Below are 19,410 nucleotides of genomic sequence, written 5' to 3'. Positions count from 1 at the left end.
GGGGGAGGGAGGGAGGGAGGGAGGCAGCGAGAAGTTCGATGGTTCGAACCGTGAAAGCGACCATTGTTTTATCCCGAAAGTCGTGACGGTCGTAAAGATCGAATTATGATTACGGTACCCCTCCATATTGATTGTAGCTGGGGCTACCCCGGTGTAACCCCTGTCGTCGTAACTCTCGAGCAACGAGTCCGCGGTGACTCGTGTTCCGAAACTAGGCGAGTCGCGTGAAAAAGTCCAGAAATGCGCTGCAGCCACCCAGAGCGTGAGAGTCATTCGACACCGCTTTCCGTTTGACATGGAACAGCGTGTCAAGTACAAGAGTTCCTCTGTGCCCGTGAGAATTTTTCCCTCCCTTTGCATCTAGCGAGGTCCCGATCGCTATATAATATAATCACTTTAGACACGAAACAAATTTTTTTCGCAGCCATCGTTTCTTGGATCTACCGTATTGGAGCAGTTTTTTCTTAAAAAAAAAAAAAAAAAAAAAATTAAAAAAACCAATCCGCGCGGCGGTGATCGGCGCTTCGTGCGTGTTCCATTCTCCGCGTTTTCGCGATCGGTTTTCTCGATTTTAATGAGTTTATTCATTTTATAAGAGATCTGAAGAGATCCCACCCTCCCTCGCTTGCCGTTTCGAAGCATTTCGAAGTACGTTCCGCGTATCGATTTCCGAAGGTATTGAAATATCGCTCGCGGGCACACAGGGCATAATCTTCACGGAGCAAGATGCGGGAAGATACGAAGGGGGCGGGCGGGCGGGAAGAAAGGACGGAGGGGAAAAAAAAGGAGAAAGAGAAGAGACGGAATGGCTCGCAGGAAGAGAAACGGACGTGCGCGCGGGCGCGGACGAGGAGGAGAGGGTCGCGGGCGGTGGAGAGCAACGGGAGAAAGATCAAGAAAAAAGAGAAAGAGCGAGAGACAGGTAAGAGGCGCGCGCTCGCGCAAAGGTGACCGAAGCTAGCCTGGCTGGCCTGGTCGGCTTTGGCCCCGTGGGAACGCGTTGGTGGCCAGCTGCACTGATTGCCATGAGAGGACGTGACGTAGCGTCGTCGAGGCGCATACACGCGGGCACACGCATTACCCACATACACACATACACGTGCACGTCGTATGCCCGCTCGCTCGTCGGCTCGGCTCGCTCGCTCGCCCGTGCGCTCGCACTTGCGCTTGCGTGCCGTAATTGGCGATGGTAGTGGTGGATGGTGAAGTCGCGCGGTACCACGGCACGGCGCGGGGGCCCGTAGAGCCCGTAGGGAGTTCGGTACGCGCGCGGAGAGGAATGATCGGGGGCGGCGAGGTGGGGGGGCATGAGAGGGGGCAGAGCGCGGAGGGACCCGGCCCGACGAGGGAGAGGAAGGGAGAGGGGAACTGCATTCCAGAGAGGCGCCGGCCAGTCTGCGGCACACCTGCGCGTTCGGTTGAATCACGGCGCCTCCGACATAACCCAATCTCGTCGTCCTTCTCCGATTCGTTGCGTCCCGGAGCCGCTCGCTCGCCGCCGCCGTCGTCCCGTCCTCTTCGCGCTCGCGCGCGCTTCTCTCTTTCTCCCCTTTGCTCTCATTATTCTCTCTCTCTCTCCTTCTCGCGCGCGCGCTCGCTGCTCACTCGACTTCGTCTTTCGAAAACATCGGTCTCTCTCTCTCTTCCCATTTTGTCGAACTGTCTCTTTTCAACGCGTTAGGTTCTCCTCTCTCTCTTTCTCTTTCTCTCGGACCTCGGACCGCGTGTTTTCGTGGCGCGAAGTGCGTGCCGTCTCCGCTCCGTGCGTGGCGACCTGTAGCGATGTGTCTCTCCTATGTCGCTCCTTCTCTTTCTCTCTCTCCCTCTCTCTTTATCTTTCTCTACCCCGAACGCTCGCCATTATTATCCGTTCCATTTTAAGCAGCGGTTTCTCTCCCTGCCACTCTCCTTCGACTCTTTCCTTTGGTTTCTCTGATTCTCTCCTTATCTCTCGCACGTGAGCGCATACGTGGGTAACATCCTTGGAGTTCCGCTCCTCCGCGTTCCGTGGGAGGATCGATCGCGAGATGTCGAATCACGGAGGGCGGCGGAGCAGGGACGCAGGAGGGAGGGGGGGAGGGGAAGAAGAAGGCGAGATACACGGCGTGAAAGACGGTGGATAGACTCCGGGGGAGGGGAAAGGGTACCGGCGATCTTACGTATACAATCAGTGTGGCGTGCAGGTGTCCGTCGTCGTCGTCCGTCCGGTGCGTCTCTGTCTCACAGTGCCGCAATCTAAACCGGCCACCGTAGCAACGGCTACGAGCCGACACCTGTTTCCCGCCGAGGCCAATGTATGCGTGTTTGATGACGCGACCGCGATTGCGTCGCGTTTCGCTTAAGCTTTAAAAGCGCGCAGGGGTCCGCGCTCAAAAGAATTAAAAATCAAGTTGATTCATAAAACGCCGACCCGCGCATGAATATTACATTAGAATTTTCAGAGAGCGGAAATAAAAATAAACAGGAGGCTACATTAGTTTGTATCGTGGCGATTTTGCTGAAGTATCTAAAAAAAAAACTTTAGCTAGATACTGCAGATCTGAAAATAATTACGCTGAATCATTAAAATAATGATGTGGAACGCTTAAGGATGTCATGTTGATGCTTCAAAAAGTTTTGACGTTCCAGCAACTATAGCTTTCTATGAGCGTCCAATATATAATTATTTTAACGTCCAACGTAATTATTATCAGATCTGTACGTGTAGCTGAATTTTTATAGATACAATAAAACCATTTTTTCCGTGCATATATATCCATAAATAAAAGTCACAATTACGACTTGCTCCAAACTCCAAACGTAATTATTATGCCAGATCTTATACGTGTATAAGCTAAATTTTTAGATACTTCAGTAAAATCATTTTTTTCCGTATACATGTATATAAATATATAAAAGTTACAATTGCGACTTGTTCGCAGTTACATAAGTTATATAGTCAAATTGTTAACGATTCTCAACGCCTTTAGACACAAGTACAGAGTTCGCCACCTCTGATTATTATCTCTCGGATACTTTGTAGTCGCGGGGACGTGCTATCACGCGGGCATCTACGCCTCAATGGTGCACTGTTCGAACGAAAGCTCACGAGAACTGAGGGAACACGGGGGAAAAGAAGGGGGAGGGGGGGGGGTGAACGAGAGATGAGAATTGGACGATTTACGCGTGGAATAGAGGCGGTTACGATACACCGCCGGATGGACGTGAGGGACCTGAGGCTCATTCAGTGACGTGGGAACGTGTGCAGATACCATTCATAAGTCGACCATATGATGCGTGGTATAGAGTGGTAAACGCCCGTATGTGAACCTACGTGAACCCCGTAAGTGCGCACATGGTCAAATCTTGCACGAGGCCCTCGCCTTGCCTTCCATTGTATATTGTTATCGAAGCGGCACGAGGCTATCGAGAGAGTATTAATTATTCACAGCTGCCTCTTTTGACACACATCCTTTGTTCAAAATGCATTTCCCACTTACGCCAGAAGCTGCAACGGTCTATCAAATTTGCATCGATTTAGATTAGAGAAAATTTAAATATTTAATAACCCGCGGCGCGCGAATGGAGAGATATACGTATATCGTGCAACAAAAGCTGTTTTCGTTATTAATTTTATTATTAATTTCACAAGAATGAACAATATGGATTGTGAAGATTTTTCTTATATGTGAATTCGAAACGAGACTCAGATGCGGTGCAGCTGAAGTAGGTAAAAATATCGGATCGGAAAATATCAGTCTTCAGAGAAAACTTTGTTAAAAGTTTAAACTTTATTAACGAAAGGGCCACTCGATGGTGGTTTAACAAATTTTTAAGAATCTGAATTTTTGAAAAATGAATACCAAGGAAGATACTTGGATTTTTTTTTGAAACAAGGATTTATTCATTTTAAAAACATTAAGAATTTAAACGAAATGAAATATATAATTTAATATCTAATAAGTTAGAGAAAACTATTAATGCCAAATAAAAGATGCTTATTTCGATTAAGATCTATTTTTTTGAAAGTACATTTTCTTATATTGACAAACATGGTAATTTCATATAATATAAGTATAAATAATTTTACTTCTTTATCTTGTTTGTTCGATTCTATTTAAGGAAACTAAAAAAAAGCTTGCGCTTCTTTCCGATACTTTCCGGTCTTTCGTGAGAAAAATCCAAATCACACGCGTGTATCACGCTCGAACTGATCTTGTAGCTGCCACCGACACGACCAAGAAATCGTCCGTCCTCCCTCGCCCCTCTTCTCCCGCAATCTTTCCTTCACAATTTTACAATGAGCGTCGGGGGATTCGTGGGAGCCTGTTTTCCGTTCTTACCTCGTTCCACCGCGTACGCGATTCCAACTCGTCATCGTTTTGTTGTTGGACGGAGGGAGGGAAAGAGAGAGAGAGAGAGAACTCGAATTTCTGCCAAGATCGGAGAACGTGCCTTGGGCGATACGTCCTTGGACCCTTTTTTAAGAAAAAAAAGAAGATTCCTGCAGAAGAGGAGGGATTTCTAGAGGAATGAATACACACACGTTAATCTCATAGCTTATCGGAGAGAGGCGTCCTTATGGCTTATCGACAATACGTGGCACTTTTGAAAGAAGATTCTATCGAGCTTCGATAGAAAATATTGTCCTATATATTAAATCTCTAATAAAGAAATACGCTAAATGTAATAATTTAATACTCAAGTTTTTTTCTTAAGCAGAAAGTATAATAATAATTATTATTATTCCGTGCACATATAGTATTTTAATACACAAGTAGTTTTTTTTTCTTAAACAAAAATAGAAAGTATAGTAATAATAATAATTATCCCACGTACGATATTCTCTGTTGAATGGAAGAAGATTGGAGTTAATGAAGGAAAGTATTATGGAACTGAAACGAAATGTATATAGAAACTCTTTTCTTAAGGCATGCTTTCTCTCTGACAAGACGGGGCATCGACGGGGCGATAACGATAAACGCTGATAGCGCGGAATCATCAGGCGAGCCAGCCCTCGTGATTGGGATTTCGTCGTGTATCGGTGCGGCGATTCGTATTAGAGTGCTCGCGTACCTGCGGCGCGCACACCTGTACGGAGCGGGACCGGGTTTATCGCCGTAACAGTCTAAGACAGCCACCTGTGCGCGAGGCAGAGATGGTCGCACAGGTGTCTTTTAAAGCGTTTCATTAATTACAAATGGGTAAGCCCCGACGTAACGTCGGGTTCTCCTAGTAGTAGCTTCACCTGTCATCGTATTCGCGCGAGCGTGCGCGCGCGCGCTACACACCTGAGCATAAATCCGCGGGCTTTTCCTCGTTTTGACCTCGACCCCCCGCCAGCAGGTGGGCGGTTTCTTCGAGAGAGAGAAGCGAAATCGCGGCACACGGAAGTGTGGGATCGTGTAACGCGAACAACGTGTAAACGCGAACGCCTCACGTGCGTTTTTACTCGTACGGCCACGAGTGCAGAAAAAGAATGCCCCCACAGTCGTCGCAGTGATGCAATCGTTGCAAACGCGCTGGCGCAATAAATTCCAGCCAAGTCGGCCGGGGATCAAGGTGACCAAATGTATGAGAAAAACTTATATATAAAAAAAATTGCGTAGCCTGTATTAGAGCGAAGAAACGACCCCCTAAAACTCTTTCTATATAGCGCTCGTAGAATTTCAAGTCGCTCCTCCACGTTCTATTATTGTAACATCCTTGAAAGGCGAATCGTCATTTTTGCCGAGGTGTCTTCTTTTTGATTCATTCCAAACAAAAAAAAAAAGAAACTTGACCTGACAAAGAAGTCAACGTTTCCAGGTACCGTTGTTTCGAGGCTCCGGTTACTTTCGCAATCGTGTGACGAATACTGACGTTGCTCGCGATGCCAGATGCTTGCCTTCCTTTAAGGAATGGCCTCATTAAAGGACACATCGTTTCACCGATCGAAAAACGATCAGTCGCTAAAGTGGCGTTAAGTCATATTTTTCACCGAGGCAATTTCGACAAGACAACCGAATCAGATTTTGCTCGACTTGTAATTATAGGTGTGAGAGACACGACTTATGAAATTTTTCTAAAGAAAATAACTCAAATCAACAAATTCTATTCTTCAACATACTACAAAAATACTTGCGATCTATAAATATTGTTTTTCTGTTGGTCGATTGTTAAAAATTTACATGAATAATTATCAAAGAATAAATACATGACGATTCGTATTTCATTATTGTTCAAGAATTTCAGAAAAATTCATATCAATATCAATTAGCTATAGTTTTATTAATTATATCAGTAATAGCAGTATTATGGATGGAAAAACGTAAGCATGAAGAATTCATTGTATGTTAATATAGTAGAAATTGATGCATAAATAAAAAATCATGACTTATCTTCTAATAATAGTCCGCTTTTACATCGCTTATTTTATTTTTAACATTGAAATCAATTTTTACTAATTAATTAAATTTTAAAAAAATATTTAAAAAATTTCCTCTAGACGACTGCTGTCCAAGATTTGTAAATTTGGGTATTAGCTCGATATATTGGCGTTCACGTTTATTATTTTCTTTTTTCTTAATAAAGCTAGAAAAAGAGCACAATAAATATCGACACTTATAAAGTTAAATCATCTAAAATTACAAATTTTGAACAGCAATTTTGAACTGTTCCAGACTATTATAATAAAAAACCTATTTAAGTTACAAATCCGACTTGGTGATCTTCCGAAAAGAAGAGGCAGTTGCCGCGTCTCTCGAATAATTACGAGAATAAATACTGAGTGCCGTGGTATATCGCGAAAAGTATTTCACGACACGGGTACGGTATACCTACGCGTCGACGACGACGACGATGTGCACCCGGCTGGGGGATATTCGCGGGATCAACCAGGCGCATTCCAGGCGCCCGAGCGGGTGTTTCCCGAGCGTCCGTGATGGCCGTTTCTTTGCATTCCTTTTCTTCGCCTCGCACACAGGTCGCAACGAGACGGAGGCCCGGAGGTGCGCGAGGCACCGGATCCGGAGTTTCGTCGTCCTTCCCACGCGACGCGACCACCCGGCCGACGCGACGGAATCTTTCTTTCTTTCTCTCCGCTGTTAGGAATTCCTCTTCGATTTATCGTGCATCACGGTGGAGCGGCGCGTCTGTTTATTCAGCGAGATTACACGAGATCCTGTCGAGGACCGCGGCCAAGCCTATATACATATAGCGCTGCTACTGAATCTGCCTCGCTATACCAATTAGTAGCGAATTGCTATACTTGCGAACACTCTTGGAATATACGAACGATTAGACGGAGATTGAAAGAGAGCGTTGCGATTAGTTTCAGGCATATCGCGCTATTAGTATATATGTAGAGAGCAGCTAATACAGCGCAGCGGAATACACAATTTATTTTTCAAACTAAAAAATCGCCATGGGAAAGCGCGATCGGCTGTAGGAAATTTAAGAGAACGTTTCCAAGCTCGGTTACGAAACACGCGAAGTAGTTATTATAGAATATCGTGGCAAGGTGGAGCTGAAGATTCGCGAAAAGTCACGGCGGGAGCACGTACGCACGTTCGAGCAACAAAAAAAACGTGAATACATACCGCGCCTAACAGCGAGGAGGGGAGGGGGAGGGCGCGGAGGTAATCGGAAGAACGAGGTGGAGGCTTAGATAGCAGCGCGTAATAAAAAAACGAGGAGAGGCAGAGAGAAGGAGGGGAGGAGAGAGAAAGAAAGGAGAATTTCTCTCTTTTGAGATGGCGGATGAAGAGGAGGAGGAGGAAGAAACGAAGAAGAAGCCGGCTGAGATATATAGGTAGATACATACGCACGGATTCAAGGGAGCGCGCGAGCGCGGAGGACGAAGAGAGCGAGAGAGAGAAAGAGAGAGAGAGGAGAGCAAGAGAGAAGCATGAAAACGAGAAGGTAGGTGCCGGCGATATCGTGCCATTCGTGCCTTTCTTCCCTTTGCCACCTTGTTCGCCATGGCCGAACGCGGGGGGGAGCAGCGAAGGGTCCACACACAGTGTGTGTGCGATCTCGTCGTCGTCGTCGTCGGCGGCGGCGGCGGCGGCGGCGGCGGCGACGGTGGCAGCGGGGAACGCGGAGCGGCAGGGGGTAACCCGAGGCATCGAGAGGGGACTTGGCGACAGACTGGCGGGCGCGCACCTGCACTCGGCTCGGCCGCGAGAGAGCCGGCAGTCCAGGGGCGCACCTACCGGGCGCAGACTCCGCTCTTCGGGGGGGAAACGACGACGACGACGACGACCACGACGACGATGAGCGGAGAGAGAGATACAAATCACGCCGCGCGCCGCACAGCCGGTGCATTTCTCTCGTACTCCGCGCTTATCTCCCGCACTGGCGCACGGCCCGTTCCACTTTCAGTGCCCGCCCGGTCTTATTTTCCATTTATTCTTTTTATCCCGCGTTCCACCGCTTCTTCTCTTTTATCGTTTCCTCCGTGCGAAAACGCGCCCGTTCCCCACGCATGCAGCGTCTCGATATATTCTCGCGCGCGGTTACGATCTCACGTTGGCGCAGGCTGCTTGAAAACGTCGCAGCTTTCGTGTACGAATATCGTTATTATTTAATTCGAAATAATGGGCTCGTCGTGTAGAGTGCCTTGTACAAATTCGATCTCTCATTTCTCGATAACGAATTTGTTTTATTTCACTTTTTTTGTCTTTGAAGAACAAAGATTTTGCTGAAATACCTAAAAATTTATAGCTATATATAGGTACAGATACAGATCTGAAAATAATCATTGCTCGACCATTCGAAATAATTATGTAGGACGTTCGAGCATGCGATGATAACGCAGCAAAAAGCCCTAACAACCAGTTTGAGCGCCCCACATAATTACTTGGATGGTCTAACGTAATTATTTTCAGATCTGTATCGCGAGCTAAAATCTTTGGATACTTCAGCAAAATCGTATATACCTACTCTTTCCGTGCAAAGTCTCCTTTCTGGAGATCTTCCTTTCTAGACGCCGTCAATCGCCAGGTAATTGGAGGAGGCCCGAGCGCATGGATGGAGCGATAAAGCGAGCCCAGCTTCGGCATGCGAGGCTCATGAATATGGATCGGGAAAGTAATCGCGAAATGAGATACAAGACGGTCCGCGATAGGTATACACATTTGCCGCTGCGCGTGCGATTCACGGGCTTACAGAAGTCCGCGGTGCAATTACGAATGTACGTATGTATGTATGTACATACGTACGGGTTTATCCCTGGGCGCATAATGATTCCGCGGGCGTGCAACGATCCCGAGAGAGCCAGAGCCCGGCCCGGGCAGCGCAACGGGAATACATATGTATATATACCTTCGCTTTCGACTTTTGTCTGCGCTTATTGCGGCGAAGTCGCTCGTTCTCTCGCGCGTAACGGCGCGCTTCCCGTTTCGCGCGTTTGACCTTTTCGCGCACGGCGCGGTTATTTATAAGATCCCGCGCGCGCGCGCTACGACCGTGATTTTAACGCGCGAGGTCGTTATGCAAATCGTATAAGGCCCTTTCAGTTTATCGCGTTCGTTAAATATCGGATTTTACACGCTCACGGTAGCGCCGTCGCGGCCGTCGATTAACCGGCGCGACTTTATCCTCCCACGTGTTTATCGCGTCGTCGGCCAAGGAGATGAAGCAAGTTGAAACGTCAAAGCTTAGGATCTCTATTGGAATCCTATTCAAAGTAATTACATTTTGTAACGTTGACGATTTTACAATTCTATATTTGCTCGAAAGTGTCTGTCGTGAAAGTAATAATTTACGGACATAATGCTCAATTTTAATTTGAATAAAGTATAATTAATAAGTAATAATAATAATAATAATAATTGATATTTGAATACAATAATTATAAATTTATATAATAATTAATAATGATTTAAATGTTTGATTAAAATGGGAACTGTCATTTACGACACACTAATTTCGTATTGATGCATCGATTTGAGTTTGCGAAACGATTAGTTATCCATTGTGAAATTAGTTAATTATTACAGTGCACAGACGCTTGCAGCAACATTGTAGCAAGATTACAATATTTATACAAAGTTGTATTAATATTGTAACGTTGTTGTAATATTGTTGCAAGCTTCTGTGGGAAACTCTGCAGAATGCAAGAGATATCTCGAGAGGGTCGGGAGGTGGGATCTCCTTTCGCAGCTCGAGGCGTGAAAATTGCATCGTAGAATGTAAAAGTGGCATAATAATCAATCGTCCATAACGCGTACGCGTGTCAGGATTTATAAGGCGAAACGGGAAAGAGCGTGTGCGATAAATATATACGGTTTTACTCGCGCGGCTTAATTTATTGCCACATGTTGGAATTGTCACATGCGTTTAGATAAGGGCACGCTCTCGCCGCGAGATTCGTAAGAGCGATTAATTGTCGTTTCTGATATGCATATATTTGCGGGCCGACGTGGTGTGTCAAACGAGAAAAAGTCACAGCCAAAGAGAATTCGCATTATTCATGTTTTCCTAAAGTTCGTCATTAGATATAAAATATATTTTTGTAATAATAACGTTAATCGTGTTATAAGCCAGCGTATATTTCATAAGTAAAAAAAATCTATTGTAATATCCTGGCAAAAATTCGCGAAAAATAGTAACGAAAAAAAAAAAAAGATATTTTACACGCTGCATCATCCGAGGGAACGCGGTCATTCGCGGATTAATCGACGAGTTGGTAAACACATTGCGTTGCAATGTACGTGTGTACCGTGTGTTGCTCTGTCGAGGTGAATTTCGCGATATCGAAAACACTTCTCGCTTGATAATCGCTTAATCACCCGTCGACGAGTGCGCGGAAAAAGTGGGAGAGCGCAAACGGCACGGTAGATATTGGATCGTGATGCAGCATTTGTTCGAGCGACATTTTACGTTGTAGATAACGTGTGTTAATTTTCGAACGACACTACAGTTTTCGGGTGCTAAAATCGGTTTCACGATCACATTCGCGATTCGTTAATCTAACTGTACAAGAGGGCTGTTCAATTTTAACATTAGGATGACAACCTAACGTCTCTTGAGATATTTAAGGAGAAATAAAGTATAGCAAGAGAAAAAGAGAGAAAAAAATTAAAGAATATGATGTGTATATATATTATAAAACGCATTCTATTGAATTTGTTGTGGGATAATAAAATAATTATCTATATTAAAGTAACAAAACAATATTCTAGATATTTAGGTGTAAAAAATATGAAACACGATTTAAAAAAAAATTGTTAACGTTAACTTCTTGTTTCTGTGAATTTTGTTCTGTAGATTTTTAAAAATAAAATTTATCTTTTTCACAATCGAGCGATGGCAACATATCGAGATAATAAAATAGGATTAGAAGATTCGGTGATAATATCGATGAATCGATCGTGAGTCTTGCTTATAAGTCGATAACACTATCTGAACACAATATACGTATCTGAGATGTACTTACTTTACTATAAATTCGTGTCAGTACGTTTTATATGTATCGCAAAAAATTGTAACAGATACGGCTATTAATCATGAAAAATAATTTTAAAAATTAAAATTTATAATTTTTTAAATTACTAAACTTGTAAAATTGTAAATCGCAATGACTTGCAAACTTTTTGTATTCTTTGCTGACACATGTTATTCAATTTGTTTAAGTACCATGTACTGAATTTCTTAATTCCGCGCGCGCGCAAGAGAGAGAAAGAGAGAGAGAGAGAGAGAGAGAGAGAGAATATGTTTGTTAAATACCGCTGTGTAGTGGGGTATAAGCATGTACGTACAAAAGTGTGTTGATGATTGCACAGGTCCGGGTGGGAAGGATCGTTTCGTCTTTGGAACACGTGTGTTCTTATCAACGGTCATTTTTCTCGCGAGTTACGATAACGGTTTTGCGAAGCGTAATTTCTGTCCGACGGCAGTCTCACGGCCTTCGACGGTCTGCCTTCGTTATTTTTACGGGTCTCCTCGCAAGATACCTGCAATATACGCCACATAAATTTTGAGACTTACAATCTGTTATCAATTGATCCGCAGCTTATTTAGATTCTAGCAAGATGGAAATTAACGTTATTCAACTGTAATATAGATTTTGTACGAATAGCTAAATTTGATAACAAATTAAATTATTCAGGTATATATATATTTTGTTAATATCAATTTTATATTTCAAAGCTATAACAATTATATTTGTTTCTCAATATTGTTTGTATCGTCGATTCAAAATAGTAGTTAGACTAGATAAAAAATTATGATTCCAATTATAACTTTAAGTAATATTAGATGTAACGAAATAATATGCAACGAAATTATGTCAGCTAGTTGAATATAAATAAATAATAGTTGAAATAAATGTCGAATAAATTAAATTAGTTAACTATTATTTCTCCACGGATCGTCTATTTTTAATCGTCGATTGGTTCTCTAATAGTTGAGAGAGATAAAAGATCTACACATCTCATCGGTACTGTTTACAGTTTTTTACTCCCGACTGCTGCCAACCAAAGATTGGCACAACAGAGGGAGTATGCGTTTTTCTTCCTTTCTATATGCTATCTCCTCTACAATCACATATCAGAATGGATTATGTGACGCGTGTATGTACATACATACATATGAATGTCTGCAAGCTCAGGTCTATAAAGCTTGTCGAGTCTAAACGATCGAGCAGAGTCAGTCATCTCCAGTCATCTCTCTCTGCATTTCTACAGGGACTGCAGGAATTACGTTACAGCCTACGGGATCGGTGCTGACGGAAGTGACGGTGCTACGCTACTCGCGCGAAGTGCGAACGAACAGATCGCGACATCTTGCGTAGACATCGATTACTAACTCGGCAAGAATTTGAAAGGCGTCACAACGCGGGTATTCCAGAGATCGCGCGATTAGTTATGACAATTTCATCACGTATAATTTATGTTTTAATTTGCGTACAAAAAATATATTTAAAATTACACTACCATTTTACATTACGTTTATTGTTAAAACTCGCTTCGTCGAAATAAATGTGATAAATTAAGTACATTGTCGTTTGTATCGTTGATTCTTTCAATTTTCTGCGTTAATTAATTTCTTCGCAATAGCGGATTTTTTTTTATTTTAGAGTGCGTTTTCGTACGGCGAAACACATGTCTATGCTCGGTTATTAATACGCCCCGCGAAAATAACAAATGCGCGATGCAATCTCAATATGCTAATCTTCGGCGATTCGCGGCATGTGTCAAAATTCCCTTACCGATCCTTTCACCTCGTTTCGCGTAACCGCAGGACTATCCGTCGAAATTTCTTTTGCAATGTTGAGTTACACGATTGCAACATGATCCCGATTGCGAAGCCCGAGCTCAGGATACTAGATAAAAATAAATTACACGTATCGCGAAGACCAGGATGCGTCGCGTGGCTGTTGCTCGGCCGTAAGAGAGATGATTTATTGAATTATTATTATGCCTTCAAAATTCAGTTTAGCGCGTAAAATATTTCTCACCTTCAATCAACAGTTCGATTAAAATGTACACAGCGCAATTTCTTAAAGTTCACATTTCGCGCGAAGAATCAGTGCCATAAATAGATGGTTGCGATAAATCATAATTTTCATATATATATCTTCTATTTTAATCGATATTCTTAAAGCCACTGAATCAGAAATGTATGTAGGCGCATCTATACATTTTCTAACTATATTTTTATTCTCAAATACCTATTTATTGCACACGAAACGGACTACGTTTTTTTCAGTGTCGGCGCTAATCTTCATCGGAATATTCAGCCGACTGACGAGCAACGTGTACCTACTGATCATCCTGCTTCTGGGCGAGATCATGTTCGGATTGGACAGTCTTGGGGAATGGGAGGACCTGATCTTGTACAAGAACGAGAACAAAGCTGTCGTCGAGAGGTCCGTTTGGAGTGACAAGCTGTGCTTGGGTAGCTCGGGCGAGCTATCCTTGATGAGACTCACCGATATCCGGCACGTCGGTGTCACCACCAGGATGAGCCTCTTTATCCTCCACAGGAACGGGCAGACGGTCACTTTCAGTATGAGGGGCTTGACGAGGAAGGAGATACAAGGCTTGAGGAGAGAAATCAGCCATTTCTTGAACATGAGCCGGCTCAAGTATCTCGATCACTCTCTGGTCGACCCCGCGGACCGACTATTGCTCTCTTCCGATTCCGAGGAATACCTGCCGAGAGCGTCTTGTCTACCCGCGTCCAACGAGTTCACCGTCTCGGACAACGTTCTGGGCGGCACGCTGGGCAGGACGTGCTACCACGTGCAGCAGAATTTGAGTTACCCGAGTTTCATACGTGGAACGCAACTCAACTGCTGCCAATTGGCGAACTTAAGACGGGGCCCTTACACGGAAAACTCGACGCGTTTCAATTATGTCAGGTGTACTGGGAACATCTGTGCCACTCCCATACCTCGCAATTTGTGCAAGCTTCGTAAAGAACGTAATTAATCGAGAGTGTACCATTCGTCTGTGTGTCGTACGTGTTCTTGAGATTACCCCGACATTGTAACTGCGATTCGCGATTTAAGACAAATTTGTGTAGCAAAGCAAGATATTTTATCCTATGTAATAAACAATTTATTACTAAGTAACAATAATTTGAAAGCATCACAAAGAGGATACTTCAAATCTTAATTCATCGCTAATTATCAAGAATCTGAATAACGTATATTATATTACTATATAATAGTATTAGAACAATCACGAGTCTCTATCGACTTTTATAACAATTAAATAAATTCTTTCACAAACCAGTTCATTGGACGAGTTGCTTACAAGCGTTTTCGATGTCCGGGTGTTGATATTGAAATCCTAGCTCTGTAACACGCTTTGGTGTAACTTTTTGCCCCTCCAACATCATCTGAAGCAAAAAAACATCAAGTATTAAATTAGAATAAAATTTTAAACTATATATCGGGAGCTTGTTAAAATGATGATAAATTCACCTTTGCTCGTTCTTTACTGAATAATATTTCTAAAAGGAAGCTTGGAAGAGGTATGACCGCGGGTCTGTTCATTGCCGCCGCAAACGCCTTCGTAAACTCCTTGTTTGTTATAAGCTATTAACGGAATGTTATATAATTAATTATATCTTTATTGAGGAATAATATAAAATCGTTTGTATTATACCTGGGGCGCCACTCCGTTCAATACACCATGCACATTGCTATTTTTGAGCGCAAATATAAACATGCAAACTAAGTCGGTGATGTGTATCCAGGGCATGTATTGACTGCCGCTCCCAATCGGTCCACCGAGGCCGAAGAAGAACGGTAGATAGATTTGCTTGACCATACCGCCGTTTCTTCCCAGCACCACTCCGGATCTTATCGTCACTTGTCTGATGTTGCTATCTTTCGGCAGTCTCGCCGCGTCCTCCCAATCGTGACAAAGTCCTGGAACAGAAGAAATCAAAAATTGAATTTACAGATAGGAATATTAAGGGTGCGTTCTATTTAACGCTCGCAATGCTCTTGAAATCATTTCATCTTTGCTGTTTATCAATCATTAAACAAGGACAAGTAATGTTTGCGAGCGTTGCGAGCGTTAAATGGAACGCAGCCTAAACATCACGTTACGCGTGAAAACATTAAGTATATATACTTGACAGAAAGTCGTACGACTCGCATTTGCTCTCTTCCGTGTACACGGTGCCGTCGGGCTTGTAATACGCGACTCCTGATATAGTTGCGAAAACTGTAGCTTTGGTACTCTGTATAGAGTCCGCCAGAGCCTTCGTCGTCATCACCCTGCTGTTCCTGACGTTCTGCTTGAAGCCGGGCGACCACCTCTGCTTGGGATCCAGCACGTTCTGCCCGGCGACGTTGATGACGGCCGACGTGTTCTCCGGCAGGCCGTAGCGCTCTAAATCATTCTACAGATTTTACAACAGCTGTCATTGGGACCGATTGTCTTACCGACAAGTCTAAGCGTGTAAATTCGTTCTTATCCCTACCCATGACATTCTGCTTGGCCCCGGCATTCGAGAGATACACGTACAGGAGACGCCCTCGAGGCTCAGCGATTTTATCAGCTGCGATCCTATGAAGCCGGTACCGCCGCCTGAAAATATTACGCAATCTATTTATTCGCGTGACATAACTCGATTGTAATTTTTACGCGCTATTGCTATTGAATTGTGTAACAAATGGATTCGCGAGAGCGTGCTCACCTATCACTACGTGCTTCAGAGCCATGTTCGCGAACAGCAAAGTCGCGCTTTCGCGTCTTGGTTATTTTAAGAATAAATTTCTCAAGGCTTCGCCGGTTGCGACACACACGACTGCGAACGGCGCGAAAGAGAGAAAGAGATAAGACACCGCAGTTTGAATTGTTACAACAATAGACTCTTTGGAACGACAGGCATATTAGGATATACGTCTGTATGTGTTTACATGATGAAAAGTGAAATGTAAACCATAATTTTTCTATTGTTGAAATATATGCTGTTAAACTCGTAAATATAACAATTCCTTTCACGTAATTTTTCCATACGGCGCATTATTCTATGTTGAATTTCTTCGGTTTCGCCTGAAATTTGTCCGTAACCGCAATTACGACTGCAGTCATAATAACGATCCACGGTGCGAAAAACTGTGAACGATAATGGTCCGAAATTGTTGATCGGAAAATTCACACATGTTCACAGACCATGGAACGCGCAGATTTAAATAGATAGATTGCACGCACTCTTCCGGCCACTTCCGTCCGAAAATGTGAAGACAGGCACACTTGCGCAGTGGCGTCACACGTCGCGCCAATTGGACAATTCGACGGAGGGCACCTTCCGATTGGTGGACGAACTCCACTCGCGCTCATTTGGACGCGTTCTTTCGCGCGCGTCCGCGGGCGAGTCTCGCGAGGGTCTCGTATCCCGCGACTGAGTCCAGTAGTCACCGCGGAGGAAATCCAATATGGTGTCCGTCGTTCAGCGGTTTACTTCGGATGTCCGTATTTCGGGATAGAATCGTCGTCCGGCGACCGCGTGCCTAGCAACAATTATGAAAATTCGATTGAAAGCGCCGGGCCGCACGTGAAAGAACTCTCATGCCACTGTGTCTCGCGTGCGTTCGACAGCCGTGAAGGGATCCTCCAGGTGCCTCGAGGAGACAGGAGAGCGGCCCCGAGGCGCGCGCTCTCTCTCTCTCCCGCCTGTTAAATCCTCTGCCTCGGAGGCGCGGAGAGAGAATTTCGGAGGGATAGAAAGGGAGGCGGCGAAAAGGAGAAATTGGGGAGAAAAATGAATAGCGACAAGATGGAGGTTGGCGCGGAAGTGAGCGACCCGGAGGCGGCTGGCAAGATCAGGGCGAAGAAACGGGACTCGATAGCGGACGTCACGACCTTAGATATAAAGTCACGTCTCAGTTTGGAGACGACGGAGGCGGCTCGCGGCGAGCCGCACGTCAACGGGGTGGCACAGGTGAACGGTATCTGCGACTCCCCGCAAAGAACTGCCGCCGTCACCGATCTCTCCCCGCAATCTAAAACAATGGAAACTAGTCATTTAAACCAACATGGTATATACAACGCCTCGCTTCGCTCGCCGTGCAGTAAACGCGATAGACAAACTCTCAATTTATGTACATAATAATGTAAAGTAGACCATCTCATTATCATTCATCTATTCTTGTAAAATCCTTGCTGATCTTACAAGTGATGGAGTACATTTTGTCGACGGGAGACATCCAGTCAGATGCTATTTTAAACTGTTTCTTTGACATCTGAAAGTTTTTATAAATCAAGCAAACTGTAACTCAAAATTGAGATACTGTTTATCGTGTTTAGAAAAAACAATCCCGTTCGATTAGAATGAGATTCTTATGTACTGTACAAAACCTGTGTATACAATGCTGGGAACGGATGAAAACGTCTGCTTCTTGTTATGTTACAGAACAAGCAGGAACATTATCCATGGAAAGTAAAGACAACGATATCCAATATGTTAGCTATACAAGTGAATTACAAATGCCTGATATTATGAAATTAATACAGAAGGACCTAAGTGAACCGTATTCTATTTACACGTATAGATATTTTATTCATAATTGGCCGAAATTATGCTTCCTGGTACGTGCTCTCTAGAAAATCTCTTGTCTCATTTAAGTTAATACATGTGATATGAGTGTTCTTACAATTGATAAACATTGCAGTTTCTGTATATTTTATTATGGAGCATTTAAAATTGGAGCATTGATATTGTTTTAAGAGTTTCACAAAAAAAATGTATGAAAGAATTACATAAAATGTCAATTTGACTCTCCTCTCGACTCTCAGACGTAGAATTTACAGTAAGCTCTATGTTCTTTTGTTCGTCAAGGCAATGCACGGTGAGGAGTGCGTCGGTGCCATTGTCTGCAAACTAGACATCCACAGGAAGGTGATAAAGCGCGGGTATATCGCGATGCTGGCGGTCGATGTAAAATATCGGAAACGGAAGATCGGGTCGAATCTGGTGAGGCAGGCGATCCAAGCGATGGTGGAGGACGACGCTGACGAGGTGGTGTTGGAGACGGAGATCACTAACAGGCCGGCGCTGCGCCTGTATGAGAATCTTGGATTTGTGCGGGATAAACGCTTATTTCGATATTACTTAAACGGCGTGGATGCGTTGCGACTGAAATTATGGCTCAGGTGAAATTCATCCGCGTGCTTATGTCAATAGGTATTTAAATAATTGCTAAATGTTGAGGAGAGAGATGTAACATCTATGCTCTACTACATCAGGCAAACGGACGACATTAATGTCAAAGAGATTATTACGTTTCTACGTGCACAAATGTGTTTCTTTTCGCGGTTGCAATTTATCCTCCGCGATTTATCCTCCGTACTTTCTCGGAGAGAATCGGCTTATTTAATTTTTTATGAAAAGTGTATCGCGACGGATAGACTCTGTATTGCAACCAAACTATTTCTGCTTGTGTCTCGGAAACAATTTATTCTTCACAGACTTATTTTCCATGTTGTGAGATGAGAATGCAATGAGATCTCTAACAGCCTATTGACAGTACGTCCGTTAAGGGCGGAATGTATGTACAGAGTAATTTGTTAATAGTGCCTAACTGTTGCCTGACTAGTTAGCTATTTTGTTATGAATTTGCTGCAATTCCTTTGATATTAATGTCAGTGATCGGGATAGATTTCAATTGCAGCTTGAAGATATAAAAAATAATGAGTGATAACCAGTGACAAAATCGAAACTATAAAAAGTACTGAAAATAATCAGTGTATCTTGCTGGGGCTCACATTGATAAAGTACGCGTGTACAAGAAGCATACTACTGATCTGACAAAGTTTATGAGTTTCATGTCGTTACAATTATGATTTTATTTCTTTTTTTTTTTTGTATAATTAAACATATACAAGGGAAACATTTTGTCACAAATGGGTATAATTAACTGCATATATTTAATATATATATATATATATATATATATATATATATATATATATATATATATAT

General features: G+C 43.5%; 3 protein-coding genes and 1 long non-coding RNA gene across 10 annotated transcripts in view; 2 read left to right on the top strand and 2 right to left on the bottom strand.

Moving 5' to 3' along the window:
- LOC105452711 overlaps positions 1–12,635 on the bottom strand; it is a 17,092-nt gene extending 4,457 nt beyond the window's left edge. The window contains exons 1-2 of the long non-coding RNA XR_974771.1: positions 12,553–12,635; positions 11,724–11,918 (exon numbers count right to left, since the gene is read on the bottom strand). This is a non-coding gene — a long non-coding RNA (uncharacterized LOC105452711). The remainder of the gene's footprint in view (positions 1–11,723; positions 11,919–12,552) is intronic.
- Positions 12,636–12,650: 15 nt separating this feature from the next.
- On the top strand, positions 12,651–14,707 carry LOC105452712. 3 transcript variants are annotated; one of them, XM_011694069.1, is made up of 2 exons: positions 12,651–12,724; positions 13,675–14,704. In XM_011694069.1, coding segments are annotated over exons 1-2 (726 nt in total). In that variant the 5' UTR covers positions 12,651–12,723; the 3' UTR covers positions 14,400–14,704. The 3 variants fall into 3 exon arrangements, with proteins under 3 accessions (XP_011692371.1, XP_011692372.1, XP_011692369.1); XM_011694070.1 differs by lacking the exon at positions 12,651–12,724 and adding an exon at positions 12,737–12,827 and having other exon boundaries at positions 13,675–14,707; XM_011694067.1 differs by lacking the exon at positions 12,651–12,724 and adding an exon at positions 12,887–13,352 and having other exon boundaries at positions 13,675–14,707.
- Positions 14,511–16,613, bottom strand: LOC105452713 (epimerase family protein SDR39U1). Of its 2 annotated transcripts, XM_011694071.1 has the most exons (6): positions 16,123–16,613; positions 15,907–16,013; positions 15,555–15,825; positions 15,081–15,346; positions 14,897–15,010; positions 14,511–14,811 (listed from the first exon to the last, which is right to left on the bottom strand). In XM_011694071.1, the coding sequence occupies exons 1-6, from the start codon at positions 16,145–16,147 to the stop codon at positions 14,707–14,709; spliced, it is 888 nt and encodes a 295-aa protein (XP_011692373.1). In that variant the 5' UTR covers positions 16,148–16,613; the 3' UTR covers positions 14,511–14,706. The 2 variants fall into 2 exon arrangements, with proteins under 2 accessions (XP_011692373.1, XP_011692374.1); XM_011694072.1 differs by lacking the exon at positions 16,123–16,613 and having other exon boundaries at positions 15,555–15,815; positions 15,907–15,991.
- A 231-nt stretch (positions 16,614–16,844) lies between these two features.
- LOC105452709 (N-alpha-acetyltransferase 30) overlaps positions 16,845–19,410 on the top strand; it is a 3,165-nt gene continuing 599 nt past the window's right edge. Inside the window, exons 1-4 of one of the 4 annotated variants that reach the window (XR_974770.1) lie at positions 16,845–17,467; positions 17,842–18,017; positions 18,268–18,612; positions 19,100–19,202. Coding sequence is in view for 3 of the 4 variants with exons in the window: in XM_011694066.1 (XP_011692368.1) it covers positions 17,191–17,467; positions 17,842–18,017; positions 18,268–18,585 (771 nt within the window). In the remaining variant the exon portion in view is untranslated. The remainder of the gene's footprint in view (positions 17,468–17,841; positions 18,018–18,267; positions 18,613–19,099; positions 19,203–19,410) is intronic. The other 3 variants (XM_011694065.1, XM_011694064.1, XM_011694066.1) reach the window with 3 other exon arrangements.

Source organism: Wasmannia auropunctata, unplaced genomic scaffold (assembly GCF_000956235.1).
Source record: "Wasmannia auropunctata unplaced genomic scaffold, wasmannia.A_1.0 LD336026.1, whole genome shotgun sequence".
Lineage (NCBI taxonomy): Eukaryota > Metazoa > Arthropoda > Insecta > Hymenoptera > Formicidae > Wasmannia > Wasmannia auropunctata.
The sequence above is the reverse complement of the archived record's forward strand: the minus strand, read 5'-3'. Positions and strand labels throughout refer to the sequence as shown.

Bases quoted from the DNA above. Each gene is read 5' to 3' on its own strand.
- LOC105452713 (XM_011694071.1), bottom strand. From the start codon at position 16,147: ATGGCTCTGAAGCACGTAGTGATAG. The intron at 15,347-15,554 runs GTATATATACTT...CTTCTGTTCCAG, and splicing joins GTCGTACGACTTTCTGTCAA to GACTTTGTCACGATTGGGAG. The intron at 15,011-15,080 runs GTATAATACAAA...TTCCGTTAATAG, and splicing joins TGAACGGAGTGGCGCCCCAG to CTTATAACAAACAAGGAGTT.
- LOC105452712 (XM_011694067.1), top strand. From the start codon at position 13,130: ATGCTAATCTTCGGCGATTCGCGGCATGTGTCAAAATTCCCTTACCGA. The intron at 13,353-13,674 runs GTAAGAGAGATG...CGTTTTTTTCAG, and splicing joins CGCGTGGCTGTTGCTCGGCC to TGTCGGCGCTAATCTTCATC.